The 15882-nt window shown below is 49.8% G+C and overlaps 1 protein-coding gene across 1 annotated transcript in view; it reads left to right on the top strand.

Annotated features, from left to right (window-relative positions):
* MTARC1 (mitochondrial amidoxime reducing component 1) overlaps nt 1-15882 on the top strand; it is a 28398-nt gene that overhangs the window by 10614 nt on the left and 1902 nt on the right. Inside the window, exons 3-6 of the mRNA XM_017647342.3 lie at nt 648-810; nt 1567-1707; nt 9150-9211; nt 9305-9376. Coding sequence (XP_017502831.3) covers nt 648-810; nt 1567-1707; nt 9150-9211; nt 9305-9376 — 438 coding nt within the window. The remainder of the gene's footprint in view (nt 1-647; nt 811-1566; nt 1708-9149; nt 9212-9304; nt 9377-15882) is intronic.

The following is a 15882-nucleotide window of genomic DNA, read 5'->3' as shown; positions in this document are numbered from 1 at the left end:
TTAGAGTTCCCTTGAGTGTTCACAGTGGTAACCATCCTCTGCTTGGTAAACATGGGCCTATGCCAAGCTAGTTTCTTTCCTCCATACAGTCCTGTGCACTGTATGTGAGGGAAGGAGAACTTTAAATCCTACCAAGTTATTACTAGCAAACAAAGCATATTACTGTTGTTACCCATAACGTTTTAGTATCTATAGAACATTTGCACATACGTTGCTGTATCTTGTTTTATTATCATCATATGGGTAAAGTGTAGCCAGGCCTATTAATAAAGATTTCTGGTTGCTGTTGAGCTGGGTGAACCAGATTTTGCAGTAATCATAAATTGACTTTGTACTGAACTCTTTTGGAGAGCTCCATATCTTTTCAAACATGATCCCATTTTTCTTCCCTGCATTTCTTCCAGGTAGAGGGGCACCAGTCATACCACTCTACTTTAAAACTAGGAAAGCAAGGCTTGAAACTGTGCCTTCATTTAGGCTTACACAGTGGTTCAGGGGCAGAACCACACTAAGATTAGGTCTCCTGATAGTTAAGGAATCACAGTGACACCACAGCTTGGTGCAGCTTTTCTAGTATGTGTAGGACATGGTACTGTGCCCGGACTTTCGAAGCCCTGGCCATTCTTTGCTCCTGCTATCCCCTGCAGAGTGCATGGCCTGGAGGTGGAGGGCAGGGACTGTGGGGAGGAGGCAGCCCAGTGGATAACCAGCTTCCTGAAGACGCAGCCCTACCGCCTGGTGCACTTTGAGTCCCACATGCAACCGAGAAATTCCCACGAAGTGTTGGATGTGTTCCAGCCCACTGAAAAGGTCAGAGGCGCATTCCCCGGTTTCAACCTTTGGTGTGTCCTGGGAAGGCAGACTTCCTGTATAGCCCCGCAGGCAGGGTGGCATGTCTGCTGAGCTCTACTCTGTCTTTGGCCTGGACTGCGACTGGGGTAACGTACAACAGTCAAAAATAAAGCCCCTCCTTTGGGAGCATCATCTGTGTTTCTTGATTTGGGGGACCCTTGCATTTTCCCCATGAGCACCTACCTTCCTATTTATGAAAGACTTCAAGTGCCAAAAGGGTTTCAAAACCATTCTGTGCCAGTATCTTCTCCACTGCATTCTGCAATTGCCATGTGGCATCCAACCTCTCTGCAGTGTGATTGCAGTTGTGGGTCAGACCACAATTGGACAAACGAGGGTGGATATGGAGATCCAGAGACTAAAAATGACCAGACTGGCCCATAAAAGAATGAGGCTGTAAGGACTCATCATAAAAGTAGGGGTGGTAACACAGTGCTGTGCAGCACAATTACTGTGGCCATTACAAAAAAGGGTTGCATGAAGAATAAGTATTCATGGAATCAGTGAATGATTTCATCACACATAATGAGGTCATCAAACCCAACCAGCTTACTAAACCTTTGAGAAATTGAAGGCTTAGAGAGATGAAGTGACTTCCCCAAGGGCATTTGCCCAGTGGTGGCTGTAGGATCCCAAGGCCATGCTGTATTTACATGTGACCCCTGAGAAATTCTTCTGTGTGCCATGTTACAATAATGTCTATTTCCTTAGCAGATTGCTTACTCAGATGCCAGCCCATTCTTGATCCTTTCTGAGGCATCATTGGCAGATCTCAACTCCAGGCTAGAGAAGAGAGTTAAAGCTGCTAACTTCAGGCCCAATATCATGATTTCAGGGTGTGACAGCTACGCAGAGGTAACAGTATGACTTCCCCGCCCCTGTCCTTGGATTTAACTTTTCTATTTAAGATGTGAGAGTCTTCAATGTGGGATTAGATTATTCCCCAGGATGCATTATTTGTTGGCCTTATACTACAGAACAATTCGACTTTATCATTTCTTGAGCACCTGATCAGTGCAAACTTCTGTTTGGAGAATATAAACGCAGATGAGGTAGAGACACTGACGTCAGGGAGAAGTTCAGGGCCTGAGACTACTAAGGAGAATTCCCCACAGGCAAGTGAGTTTTTGAGCCAAATTTACCTAGTGTAAAATACGTGATACACATGGGCCATGGAGCAAAGCCAGGGTGTGTTCCTGTCTTAGTGAAGATGGCTTTCCTGTTCAGTCAGTGGCCCCCCTGGGGAAGACAGGCATATACAGCATGGCTGCTGGAGGGGTGTGTGAAGGGGATTGGCCCCATGTGGGGATGGCACTGCCCTTCAGTTCTTTTGGTGCCACCTTCACTCCCCTCAGATGGCAGCATGGTGACTTAGTGTGCAGGGATTCCACTGCACCCTAGGAGTCTAGGTTTACCAGTCATTACTTTTGGTTATTTAATTTGGTTCTCTCCTTGGTTGACCGAGATGGCAGAAGTTGGTGGCCTAGTGGCTTGGTGAGTGGTGACAGCGTGGCTCTGGGTCCTTGACAGAGGTGCTGGCTCTGCGATGGGAATTCGGGAGTCCTGGTGAGGCCTGTGTTTACAGATGGGCCGGGAAAGGAGAGGGTGCAGGGGGGTGACCCTTCCCTCTGCCCATTTTTTGTGCAACAGAAAAATTGAGTCCCCAGTGACCGAGTCCTAATTCCTTACGTCAGGGAAATGAACTGTCTTTCTGTTTTGCTGTGAGGAGGCAACAAGCACACTGACAGAAAAGCAGCCTGGGAACGTGAGTCCCACATTCAAACCGGACGACCTGAGGGTGGCCTTCAGCTCCTCCCTGACCTCTGAGGGCCTCTCCAGTCCCCTAAGTCTCATTCACCTGCTGGGAAAATGGGCTGATCCTTCCTGCCTAGAACTGCCTTATAGGTGTGTTAAAGGACCAGTTTGGATAAGGTGACTTATGAGAAGTATAAATGCAGTGTCTACCAGTGCAGAGAAAAGAAAGAACATGAAACAGCCTGCGCTCAGTTCCAACCCTCCAAACATGTCATTTCTTCCAGAGACGGCAGGTCAGCTCCTAGTGTGAGGGGGTAACTGTGTGCGTCGTTCCGTGGTGGTGAGGGAGCTCTGTCTGTCCTGGCTCATGCCCCCCACAGTTCAGTCTTAGACAAGGGGGAGAACCAGAGTTGGGTGCCTTTGGCCACCTCACTGATCCTCACCTTGCAGCAGCTGTGGCCGGGAAAGCGGAGGAGAAGAGCAGGGTGGCAGAGGATTCCTATTTGGTGCTCACAGGCTGCTTTGCGCTGTCATCTCCTTTATTCCTCACAGCAGTCGGGAGGTGAAAGCCATCACTCCCCTTTTACAGGGGAGAGGGGAGAGGGGTGGGAGTGGGCCGGCTGCCAGAGCTGCCCCATGGCAAGAGCGGAGGGGTCAGCCCTTGACTCCAAACTATACTACAGGCCAAAGGACGTCTGAGCCCTCCAAGGGGCATGGGTGGGGTGCGGACTTCCCCACCCCCCATGCAGATCCTCTCGCTTCACCCTTGAACCACTGTGAGGCCTCTGCTTCTTGCAGTTGTAAAATGCAGCAGATTTCAGCAGGCCCCTCCCCTAATGGCAGCTTCCAGAATTATGGCAAATGACAACCCGTGGACAGGCTCTTAGACCGAGAAGGTGCCACAGAGGTGGGGCAAGGCTTCCTTCCTGGGGTCGGAGTGAAGGGGTGCGGCACAAGCCACAGCTTCTCCCTGGCTGTGGCCCCACGTGAAGCTCCCTTCCTCCTTGTGGTCTTTGTGCCGTGGGCCACATTGGGGGCGTTCCCTCTCCAAAAATCTGAGATGGGCAGATGCAGATGAGTTGAGAGGAGATGGCCCAGGGTAGGACCTCAGGTTTAGGAGAGACCTCAGGTTTAGGAGAGATCTCAGGTTTAGGAGAGCTGTTTGAATTGAATCTTTCTTGAGAAGCCTTGACCCCCAACTCCAAGTGGCCCCTGACTAGGAGTATTTTATATTTTAAGTTGGATGTTGATACAACACTGTGGCTGCGCTGGCCTCATTTTTGTACCGTTTCCCTCCTCACACAGGGAGTTAGCAGCCCTGTGCCCCATGTGCTGGGAATAGGCGTGGAGGATACAAGGATTGAGGAAGGATAGTTGCTTCTCCCAAGGAGTCCAAGGTCAGATCGTGCACAGGCCCGTGAACCAGGCCAGGAAGCTGGTGAGCTCAGGGTGTTAGGGGACCATCCGTGGGACGTCTGTAACACAGGATGGAGGACGACAGGGCAGTGAGGTGTCTGTGCAAGGTCAGAGGTCAGAGTGCCCCAGAGGTCAGGCCGTGGGTCCTTTAACACCTGGCTTAGTCCATTCGTCTGCCACAACAAAATGCCATAAAGTGGTTGGCGTAGAAACAAGAGAAATTTAATCCTCACGGTCCTGGAAGCTGGAAGCCCCAAATCAAGGCGTCTATGGATCTGGAGTCTGTTGTGAGCTTCCAGGTTCAGGCAGCCGCCCTCTGCCGTGTCCTCGCGGGATGGAGGGGCCAAGAGCCCTGCGTCCCTTCCGTACAGGCACTAACCCCACTCACCGGGGCTCCACCATCATGACCTCAGGGGCTTCCTAGGGCCCCGCGCCGGAACAGTGACGCGCTGTGTTGTTACCTGGGGGTCCGGGCTGCGCCTCCGCAGAGGAGCGTGGGGAGGGCGCATGCGTGCAGCCTGTACCGCTGCCTGCCTGTTTGCGTGTTTTCGGTCTGTTTTTCACAACCTTCTCTCCGCTGAGGACTCCAAGCTAATATCCTTACACCAGAGCTCTTCCACTGCCTTCTCCCGATTTCCACTGGTGTGTTCAATCAGAACTGCAGGATGTTCAAAGGGACAAAGTTGAGGGCTGCCTTTCCACCGCAGAGCCGGCTCCCCCCAGGTTTGTCCATCGCGGGATATGGTGGCCCTGACTTTCAGCCGCTCAGGCCCCAAGCTGGGGACCACCCCTTGTTCTTGCTTCTCATGTCGCACATGCAGACAGTGCACACATCTTGGTGGCTCTGACCTCCTCCCCTCTCCCTCCAGACCTCCCTGGGCCAAGTCTCCACTGTCTCTCCTATGGCCTAACCTCTCTCCACTGGTCCCCCTGCTTCTGCCCTCCGCGGACGCCCGCCACCATACATGCTCTATTCTTAACACACCCTTTAAAGGAATCCTGTAAAGGTAATGCGCATCACGCCGTCCTTCTGCCCAAAACCCTCTCATGCTCCTGCATCTCTCAAGGTGAAAATGAGATCCTTCTAATGGCTGTCCAGGCCCTACAGGATCCTGTGGCCTGCCAGATTCAGGGCTTCATATCCCATTACCTTCCATTTCTCTCGCTGTGCTCCTGCCACACTGGACTCCTTCCCTCCCGAGAGCCTGTGCGCTTGCTGGTGGCTCTGCTTGGCAGCCTTCCCTCACACGTCTGCATGGCTTACTCCCTGACCTCTTTTTGCAGAGGCCTGTGCCTCCCCTTCAGTGAGGCTCTCCCTGATTGCCTTATACCCTGCTTTGCCTGCACAGCCTGGACCCTGACGGTGCTTCCTCCCCTGACACGCTGTGTGTCTTGGGGCTTTGTTGTCTGTTTACCCTCTGCAAGTTCCTTGATGATAGGGCTTGCTCAGCGCTATACCCCCAGCTCCTAAAAGAACACCTGGCACATAGTAAGTGCCCACTCATTTGTTACATGACTGAATGAGTAGCAGAACTGGGGAATTGGGGCATTGGAGTTCAGGAGAGGAGGGGACTGGGAGCAAAGTTCTTGGTGCCAGATTTTGAGGGGATGGGGTTCTGGGGAGGATTTTAGACAAGAGAGTGACAGAAACTGATTTGCATAGTACCAGTATACCTCTGACAAATGTCTGGAGAAGGATTAGGGCAGGTGGTGCCTGGAGCAGTGTGGTGGCAGCCAGGAGGAAGGCTGCGGACCTGCATGGAAGCTTCTGGAAAGGGAATCCACTCACCACTTCAGAAATTACCTCTTAGTAATTGTGGTCCTTGTCTGCTTCCCTTCACACCTATTATTTCAATTCCTGACCCTCCTCACTTCTTTAACCTTCACTTCTGCCCCATGCCACAGCAGGAAAACCATGCTGTCCCCCCCACCCCACACACATACACACACACGCACACACACGCACACACACACACACACGTTCAGTAGCCTTTTCCCGGGCATCATTCTGCCTTTTGGACCTACTAGTACTGCTTCTAGTAGGAACTTTTCTTTCCCTGCCTGCACTGCCCTGACGGCCTTCCCAAGCTCCTTTGTTGTTTTGCTTCTAGTCTTCACTTATGGTCAGGGCTTCCGAAATAACTGGCCTTGACCCTTTTCTCTCTCTGCCTTTCCTTAGTGATCACACCCTCCCCTCCACATCACCTTCTATCTTCCCCTGTAGGTCCCTCCTAAGTCCCCAACCATGGACTCCCTCTGGACTGTGGGCCCACATTTCCAACTGTCTGCAGGGTGTTTTCACATGTTCTCTTGACACAGCAAACTGATGCTTGCATGTGCCTCACCCTATACCCTCATCATCAACTCAGACTCCTCTTGACTTCAGTTTCTGTCACAGGCACCATGTTCCTTCTTTGACCCTGGCTTGGAGTCAGTGACCCTGGCTCCTTCCTCTCCACCCTCCCCAGTCCCAACCATATCTGTTCCTTCTCTGTTCTCAGCCGCCAAGCAGCTCATAGCTTTATTACCTCAAGTCTGGACCACTGAGTGGTCCTGGATGTTGCCACAGTTAGAGCACCAGTGTGACCTCCTCTATTCTAAAAACTGACAGAAAGTTACTTGCACTGCCTTGCTCGAAAGCCTTCAGTGGCTCCCCATTTCTCAAAAGGCCCAAACTATCCACTCTGCCATTCCAGTCCCTCCATAATCTCACCATAATTTTATTTCCTGGCTTTTATTTCCAATAAAAGCTCTGAGCTATAAAACGGACCAAAGAATAATATATATTCCCCTGTCTCCTGGTCATCTTGAACCTTGCCCCTTGCTCCACTTAGAAATCCCTGACCTTCTTGAAAAGCCACCTTCCCTGAGAAGTCAGCTCTGATTGCCAGGTCCAAAAGAGCTGCCTTGTTCTCCACACCATACTGTGTTACGTCCGTGCCTCTCCCATACCTGGCTTATCCTGTTTAAATTTTGTTTCCCCTCAAGGTAATGTGTTTTTATAGGAAGACTTTCATGGACTCATCTCCAGTGTGTAGCATGGTTCTGAGCCCATAGTGTGCATTCAACATAAAACAGCTTTCTCCTTTTCCTCCCCTTTCCACATAGATACTTTTTTATTACGGTGACTTTATTTCTTATTTATCTGTGACTCAATTACCAGTTTTTATTACCCATAAAGGAGTTCTGAAAATATTTCTTTAATTAATAATAAGTTAATTTCCTAATCAGAAGTTCTCTATCTCCCTTTGGATCCTTTTTTTTAATTTCACCACAGTGCCCCCTGCTGGAGAAACGAACACAGAACAGGCTGGCGCTGCTCTAATTGAGGCGCCCAGTTCGGGGACTGTTCTGGAGTATGCAGTTGAGACACGTTTTACGATTGAAAAAAAAAAATGTCATACATATATCAAGACCGATACGCACTATCAGAGTTAAAATTCTGAGTCTGGAACTCTGTGTTTGGCTCATGATCGACAAAGGACTGGGCAGGTTCGTTTTAACTCGTAGCTTTTGTCTTCGGCCCCGGGGCAGCCAGCGCTTCTCTGCGAGGGTAAGAAGTTCAGGACCCCAGGCAGATGTCCTGTCTCCTTAGCGTGCTTCCTTCTGATTAGGGCCCAGAGTCCCCTCACCCCTCTTGTGTGCCTCTCGAAGACTCTGCCCTGGGGACTCGGTTTCGATCCCATCTCTTCCATCAAACCTCCCTGGACCGGAGCAGCTGCTTTCTTCCTTTGAGCTGCCAGGGCAGCTCTTGCCCACATGGTTGACCCGACATTCGGTGTGCTCTCTTCTTTTCTGAATCCCCCTTCACTGATTTCACCGCCCCCAACCACCACTCATAGTATCTATCTTAAGCTTTTTCTCAATTTTTCTGAACTTTAAAACAATCTATTGATCACGAGCTTTTCATAGGTAACTGTCCTATCTTCCCTGCTGGATATGAGGGGTGCAGTTCATCCATTCGATTTGATTTGTCTTCAAACATCAGCACCTGGAACTCTGTGTCCTAGAGGAGCTTCCTGGGTGGAGCATTTTGTAAATATTCCAGTGGAGACACAAAGAGAAATAAGGTGCTTGGGCTTGTTCTTGATTTGTTCATAACCTGCCAGGGGAGATAAAGTAAACATCCCAGTGACTTAATCCACCTCAGTTGTGTGCAAGGGATCTATACAAGCTAGAGAAATAACCCACTTCTTACCCCTCCTCTCTTTCACACACTCCCTCTGTCAGCCCCAAGTGTCAACCTTAAAAATAAAATAATCAGATCAAGATATCAAACATTACATTTTTTTTTTCTTGATGATCTGGGCGTCGATGGTTACATGAGTGTATACATGTGAGAATTCAAGCTGCACACTACGATTTGTGCATTTTATGGTATGTACCTTAATATAAAAATAAAACTAAAAACCATTTGTTTTATTGGCAAAATGAGTTTTATTTGGGAATAGCAGAGGAATTGCAGTTCAAGACAGGCAAACTATGGCAAACCATAGGCAAGGTCCACGAGACAAACGGAAGGCCATCTTAGGTTTTAGGAAATTTGAGAAGGGTTGTTTTGAACAACAGTTCACTGGAGAAGAACCAGATTTCGAGGCTGTGGTGGTTTTTCAGCGGCTGCCAGCGGGTTAGTGGGTTATTGCTGGGGCAGGGAGAGGCTGTCCTTAAAAGCAGCAGATATAGTTCCTATGGGAAAGGTGTCCTCCCTTATCCAGGTAAGAATTATCTTTCTTCTGCTGGTTATGCAGGCTGCAAGGAACAGAACCTGAGTAGAGCTTCAGGGCTTCCCGACACCATTTTCAATAACGTTTCTTTTATCATTTCCACACATCCCTTACCTTCCCACCTTGAGTCAAGTGGGACCAGCCAGACAGGCTTCCCGAAGGAGGTGAGTTTCAGTCCGTTTTACCAGTGAGAGGGGAGAGTATTCTTCATTTCAGGGGAATGAACTGACATGTCAGAGGCAGAGAGTGGGAACAGACAGGTGTATGGCTTCTCAGGACTGATGTAAAAGTCCATCATCTTTGAGGTGAGTGGCTTCATTAGGCCTCAGCTCATATGAAGTCCCTCCACAGGTGTGTCCAGGCTCAGAAATGCTCATATGAATTTTGTGCTTAATCTTCTAGGATTCATGGAATGAGCTTCTTATTGGTGATGTGGAACTGAAAAGGGTAATAGCCTGTTTCAGGTAAGGCACTTCCGACCCCTGAAGGGGGAGGAGAGGAGAGAGCCATGGTCAGTCAGCTTTGTCCCTTATATGATGTTCTGTGTGTGTGTCCAGGTGTGTCTTAACCACAGTGGACCCAGACACCGGCACCATGAGCAGGAAGGAGCCTCTGGAGACCTTGAAGAGGTAGGACTAGGCAACTTAATATTCCCAAGAATGAGCAGTGCAAATACCACATACGCACTCTCTTGCAGCTGAAGGGGGTCCTGCTGACTGGGTGATTTTGAAAATATGGCTGGGTGCTTTGGTCCCCAGCATGCCTGCTTGCACAGATAATTTTATCTTTCATTTAGAAACCATGATTCAAACAAACCAATTCAAAAAATGTGGTTTATGTATTTTGGCAAGCTGTATTATGGACTGAGTATGCAGCGATAATAGGTATGTGATAATAACACTGTGGGTGATGTAAGAAATGCCTGTGTATTTTGAAGAAGGGTGCCGAAGTATGTAGGGGATGTGACGTGATGTGCAATACATTATTTTAGGGAAAAAAAAAGACTCATGGAAAAATGTATCAAAACCTTAATAAAGAGAACCTGGGTCATAATTCTGTGGGGATTCATTGTACTGTTCTTGTTTCATTTTTGTTTACTTTAAAATTTTCAAAATGAAAAATTTCCAGTGAAAGACACAGTACAGAGAATAAGTTTACGTTGCATAGAAAGATAGTTAATACCAATTTTTAAAAGCTGATTACAGAGTGACATCTATAGTATTTACTTCTTTGTTTTTGTGTATTTCATTTTACTTTTTAAATGTATATAAATGTATGTGAATAGATAAAAGGCTGGAAGACTAAACCAAAATGTAAATGGAATCATGGAAAAAATGTGTATATTCTTATATGTAGCCTCTAAACTTGTCTGGAAACACCCTGCATTCCTATTGCTAAGACAACAGTCCAGGATCCACGCACTTCAGTGGCCTTATCCACCAATCTGGGGCCTAGATATTGCCAAAATTCTGGCAGTGAGCTAACGATCTTCATCTTCATTGGTCTCTTTCTTCCACATGGAGTGCAGGGTCCCAGGTGCGATGTCAGGTCTCATCTCTGCAGCCCCTGTGACCTCAGCTTTGACCCTGACCATGTCCCTGGGTCTCACTTGCAGAGGTGTGGAGGCGGGTGACAGCTGCTTCAGGCAGAGCCCTGAAGACTTGGGGAATGAATGCAGGGGAGATGTGGCCGTTGGCATCCAAGCCATCATGAAAGAGCACAGTAAGGGAGGTAGTACATAGGGTTTGTGTGAGCCTCTCCAAGCTTATGGTCTTGTTGGGGCCAACCCTTTGATCAGTACCAGTCCTGCCATCCCAGAAGCTCCCATCTGGTCCGCTCCCTGGGCAGACTGAAGCTCTGGGGTGCAGTCGCTGTCATCCCAGCCAGCAAGTTACCCCTGAGCATGAGGCTCTGGGCCTGGCCTCCCTGGCCAGCACCTGTAGTCCATGGACACTAGTGTCCTGCAGGAAGTGTCCTACAGTGAGGTAGACAGCTGACATCAAGGGGACAGGCTGTGTGGCAGAGAAGGAGATCAGGAATGAAGCTAAACAAGGTGGATCGAGGGGAGTTGAGGAGAATTCTGCAAGTGAAGAACAAATGGCTGCTTTTCATCTGTGTTCCCACTGTGGGCTGTGGGTTTGCAGGAACATTCTAAGCGGGGAGGGGGGTGGAGCTGCAGACCAGCCTGAGGTGAATTTCATCATCGTGAGGGATATTGTGTATTTCTCAGCACTCAACGTAGCATTCATTAACTTTTCTGTAAAATTACGATGGAACACTTAAGATTTGTACATTTCACTCCATATACATTTCCCCACCAACCAAAATAAGTAAATAAATGTGAACTCTAGGAAATGATATGCCAGCTGAATTGTATAGAGGTGAAGTCTGTGATATCTACAAGTTATTTGGACATGCAAAAAAATGACAATGGCTTGTGGATAAAAATGCGGGAAAGGAAATTTAGTAAAATGTTGTGTATAGGGTCCCAGGTGGTTGGTCAATGGGTATTCACTATAAAGTTTAACTTGTTTGCCTGTCTAAGAATTGTAATAATAAGATGTTGGGGGCAGAGTTACTATGTGTGATGGGACCCGGTGAGGGCAGCAGAGGTCTTGAGAAGCAGCAGCTAAAGACTAGAGCTAGTCCTCCAAACATGTCACTCACTCACTGTTCAAACAAACCAGAATTCGGTCTTCTGACTTTCCCGTGGCCCTGAGGTGCCTCCGGAGGGGAGAACAGGGTGGGTGGGGAAAGGACCCCTGGGGTGGAATGGGAGCTCTGGCCCTGCCCCAAGGACTGGGTGATCTTCCCCAGGCCCCCCCTGTGCTCAGGCTCTGGGTGTTCTTGCCTGTGATAAAAGCCAGGTAGGACAGATCTCCATGATTTCGATGGGCAAAGCAGCCACGTGACCCTTTTTATACATCTTGTTCTCTCTCCCCTCCCCATGGCACTTGGTGTCTGGCACCCTTTCCCTCTGGGTTTAGAAGGTGTGCTTGTGCGAACAGCCTCCTGAAAGCCCTCATGTGTCTGGGCTGATCCCCAGGGTTTTCAGTGCCCTTCTCGGTGGGGAACCTGTGTTTACACAAGGGGGCTAATTGACCCACACACAGAGTGAAGGCAGGCAGGCGGAGGTCACAGGAGCCGGCGCAGCTCTCCTGAGCTGCTGCAGGTTCCTGCAGCCCCACAGTGCCACCCTAATTGCTCCTAATACCCCAGGAGACAGAGCAGCCCGCCTAGGTGTCTCCTCCTATCTCTTCCTGAGATTTACGTTGCCATAGATGTAGTAATTTATGTTCTCCCCAGGACAGGTAGCCATAAATCGGGAAGAGAAAGGCCCGGCCGCATGACATAAATCACGGGAAGCGAAGCAAACAGTGATGTCAAGCACTGCCTCCCGGCTCTCTGGCAGGTTGCTCGGAGCCCTGCCCTCTGGCCTCCTGTGTCTTCCCGGTGCACAGGGGCTGTGTTCCTTTGGGAATGCAAGTTCCCTGCAGGAGGCCTCTGCCAGCCTTAGGTAGGCTGCCCGTCACCCACAGGCAGACTGCCGGGTGGCAAAGCAATGAGAGAGAGAATTTGTCTGCAGGCCAGAGGCACAGGGGAGCCTTTGGGTTTAAAATACTCTCTCTGCAGGCAGCAGGGCAGAGGCCTGCTGGCTGCCAGGAAAATAGGTGGAATAGCTCCTCCTGCCACATTGATCCCTATAGCTGGAGGGGTGGCGGCGTCTGTCATGATGGCTTCCACAGCATCTTGCTCTTAATAGAAAGAAAAAAAGCACGTTTGCTCCGTAGACACGAGTGACTGCCACGGGCTGCCTGTAGGCTGTGCGGCGCTAAGCTGAAGGCAGAAGGATATAGAGGTGGTGATACCGTGAGAAGAGACACCCCCCTCCCCTGCAAGTCTGGCGCTGTCTCCTGCTGATTTGTGACATTGGCGAGTCACTTAGCTTCTTGATGTGTCAGTTTCTTTATTTGTAAAAACTGGACTAATAATACCTCTCCTGGTCCACCCTCCTGGTTGATCTGAGTAAGGCAATAAATATGATTTTTTAAAAGTAGATGAAAATTACACAATGACCTTGTAGACTGTGGTCAGTGATGGACTCAGTTGAGGGACTTGACGCCTTCTGAGAGAAGGAGGGGCCTGAAGACGCTTCTCTGCATTCTCTGAGTCTGCATTAAACGAAACCCACCCCAACCGGCTGAGCTTCCCGGGCTCTGCCTTCCCGTGGCGCCTGCACTGGGCTGGTTGGTTCATAGCCTGGCCATAGAGGTAGGTAGTAGGTTGGGGGGCCTCAGAAGTGGTCTATGCCCCTGGGTGTGGACCCAGCGGTGAGCAGAGACCCTGCCTGGAGTCATGGCCTGGGTCCAGTTAAATGAGTAAACCAGGCAGAATAAATTATGGGCAGCTCTCCCTGGTGCACAGGGCTTTACAGGTAACAATGTTTCCACTCACCACGCCCTGTAAGTAGGGAGACCTACCTCTAAGTTAAAACAAAATAGCTCGGGCCTCTTCCTTGTTAGAGTAGTTGTATGTTTTGTATTCACTGAAAGAAAAACTGCACTAAAGAAGGAGCTTTTAAACGAGTTTGTAATTTGTTGGAACCAACAGAAATATATATATATTGGGGAAAAATTCATAGAGGGTCCACGTGTGAGACAATAGTATTTTCAGTCTGTTGAACAAAGCTTGGTGAGCACTTGAATACCTCCTCATGCCCACAAGGGGTCGCTGGTGGTCTCATTTATCGAGTCTTCGCGCGGCCCGGTAGGGGCCGTGTTTTCTGGGGCTGGAGGTGGCTCAGGAGCTGGGGAGGGCTGGCTGGGCAGGTCCAGCGCCGCTCCTCTCTGAGCGCTTCCATTTCTATTACTAGGCGGCCACGGGGGCTGCCGCCTGCAGGTGACGTCACCTGCGCCTGTGCAAACCACCCCGCTGTCCCCACGCGCAGCTCAAGGGCTGGGCTGGGGGCGCGGGGGCTGGTTTGGGTCCTCCTTGCCCGTAGCCTGGTTGGGGAGTGAGAGTGTGTGTGGGGAGTTGATGGGAAGGGGCAGGCGAAGCCCGCAAACAGCCACAGCTGTGTGTAGAAGAATATGCATTACCCCTCCTCAGTTTTTCTCTGTGTGCGTGTGTGTCCCTAGGAGGCGTGTAGATGACTGAGGATCACATGCTGGGTAGGAAGGGTCCTGACTAGGGATGGAGGCAGCCAGGCCTCCGTTCTAGCCCCAGCCTCATCACGGAGGTCTGTAATCTTGGGCAAGTCGGTTGCTCCCCTGAGGCCCATCTGTAAAATAGAGGTAGTACAAATTCCTACCTAGGCTGGTTGTAAGGATTAAAAGATAAAATGTGTGACGTTCTTTATAAACTGTCAGTGTTTGATGCATAGGACTCCGACCCTCAGCCCCCTCACCCCCAGATATTCAGAGCCAGGAAGCCCAGGCTACAGAGGTGGGCCTGAAGTCCCAAGCCATGGAAATGAAGAGGCCGCCCTCCGACAGACACAGACCCCAGGTGCCCTTGGCCTGGCATGCTGCCAGGGTGGAGGCAGGCGAGGCGAGGCACCTGGGTTCCCAGGTCCAAGGTCACTGCAGAGCCCTGGCTGTGAAGGGAGGGAACAGTCTTGTGGAGGCAGGGAGGCCTGGATCGGCAGCTCGTAGTTTTCATCTATTTGTGGGCTTGCTTGTTCGTTTGTTCGACCAGCCTTTTCACGAGGGGCTGTGGTGTTCCCGGCTGCAGGAATGTAGCAGTGAACCGACCAGGCATGGCACCTGCGGTCTGGGGAGGGTCCCCAGAAGGATGCTTCAGATTTGATCCTCTCCATTTTTTCCTTCACCACTTCTGAGTTGAAGAACAAAAGTAGGACCAAGTTGTTCCTTTTTTTAAAAGCACAATAGACTAAAATTAATCCTTTGTATAAAAGCGTTTCAAATACAAAAATGACGTTAACTTAAGCGAGAGACTCAAGAAAACTGTATTCCAGTGGGGAGAAAACCTTGCCCTGTCATTCCTGCACAGTCCACTCCTGCGCACTCTTCCTGGGGCCTCTTGTGTCTTCTGCCTCACAAAGGTGTCCATGCTGCTTCTAATAGAGGTTTACTCACCAACACATTTATGTATTCAACAGGCAGTTGTGGGTCACTAGGGATATACGGGGTCCAGCGTTGGCTGTGAGCACTTCAAGGGAGTTACTCACAGTGTCTGCTCTGCCGGGACTGCCTGTCTCACAGAACAGGTAGACATATGCCCTGAGACTACAGGGCATGGCGTGTGAGTGTGCAAGGGGCCCGCAGAGAACATTGAGGAGGAGAAAATTACTCCTGGGGGAGGGAGTCCTGGGCTTCCTCGTTAGGAGATGTGGCATTTGAGTGGAGCCTCGAGGTAAAGGTAGACTTCTAACACGAGGGCAGCTGGAGGAGGGGGCATTCCCCAGGAGTCTCAGAGGAATCACCAGAGCCAGAAAAGTGCAAAGCAAGGTGAAAGAAATTGAGGAATCCATGGAGGGCTGCGTAAGTGCACATAAGGGGCAGAGGGTGACAAGCCTGGAAAAGCTGGCTGGGGGCAGGCAGAGCTCCTTGTGCTCCAGGCTGAAGAGCTGGAATGTTATTCTTTAGGCACTGGGAAATCATTGACAGTTTCTGGATCTAGGAATGATAAGGTGAGAGGAAAATTAGAAAGTATGGTATGGTGTCAACAATTAATAGAAAGCAGGGGAGGAGAGAATGACGAAGAGAGGCTGGTTATTATAATAGGTTGGGCATGCTTGGAAAGCAAGATTGTGACAGAGGAAATGTGAGCAAATTCAGATGATGAGATGCAGGAAGAACCTCAGGACTTGGCAGTAATGGACAGGTTTTGGAAAGTGAGGAAGAAGATGTAAAGGATGATTCAGGGCTCCAAGCCTGAGTGGTGGGAGGACGGTGGTCCTAGTGATGGATGTGGAGGAGGTGGAGGGACAGACGCCCAGGGAAAAGGAAGGTGAGAAAGTATGAGTAAGCATGTCGAGTTCCGAATCTCCTAATGCTGAAAAAGGCAACATTCACGGAGAAGAGATGTGGGCCTATGGCCGTTGGCTATGCTTCTGCAATTTGTGCACTGGGTAGGCTGCTCATGGCACAACTTCAGGAGGCGCTGCTCTTTT

The sequence above is a fragment of the Manis javanica genome, chromosome 14 (assembly GCF_040802235.1).
Source record: "Manis javanica isolate MJ-LG chromosome 14, MJ_LKY, whole genome shotgun sequence".
NCBI lineage: Eukaryota > Metazoa > Chordata > Mammalia > Pholidota > Manidae > Manis > Manis javanica.
This window is presented reverse-complemented; position numbering and strand designations above follow the sequence as displayed.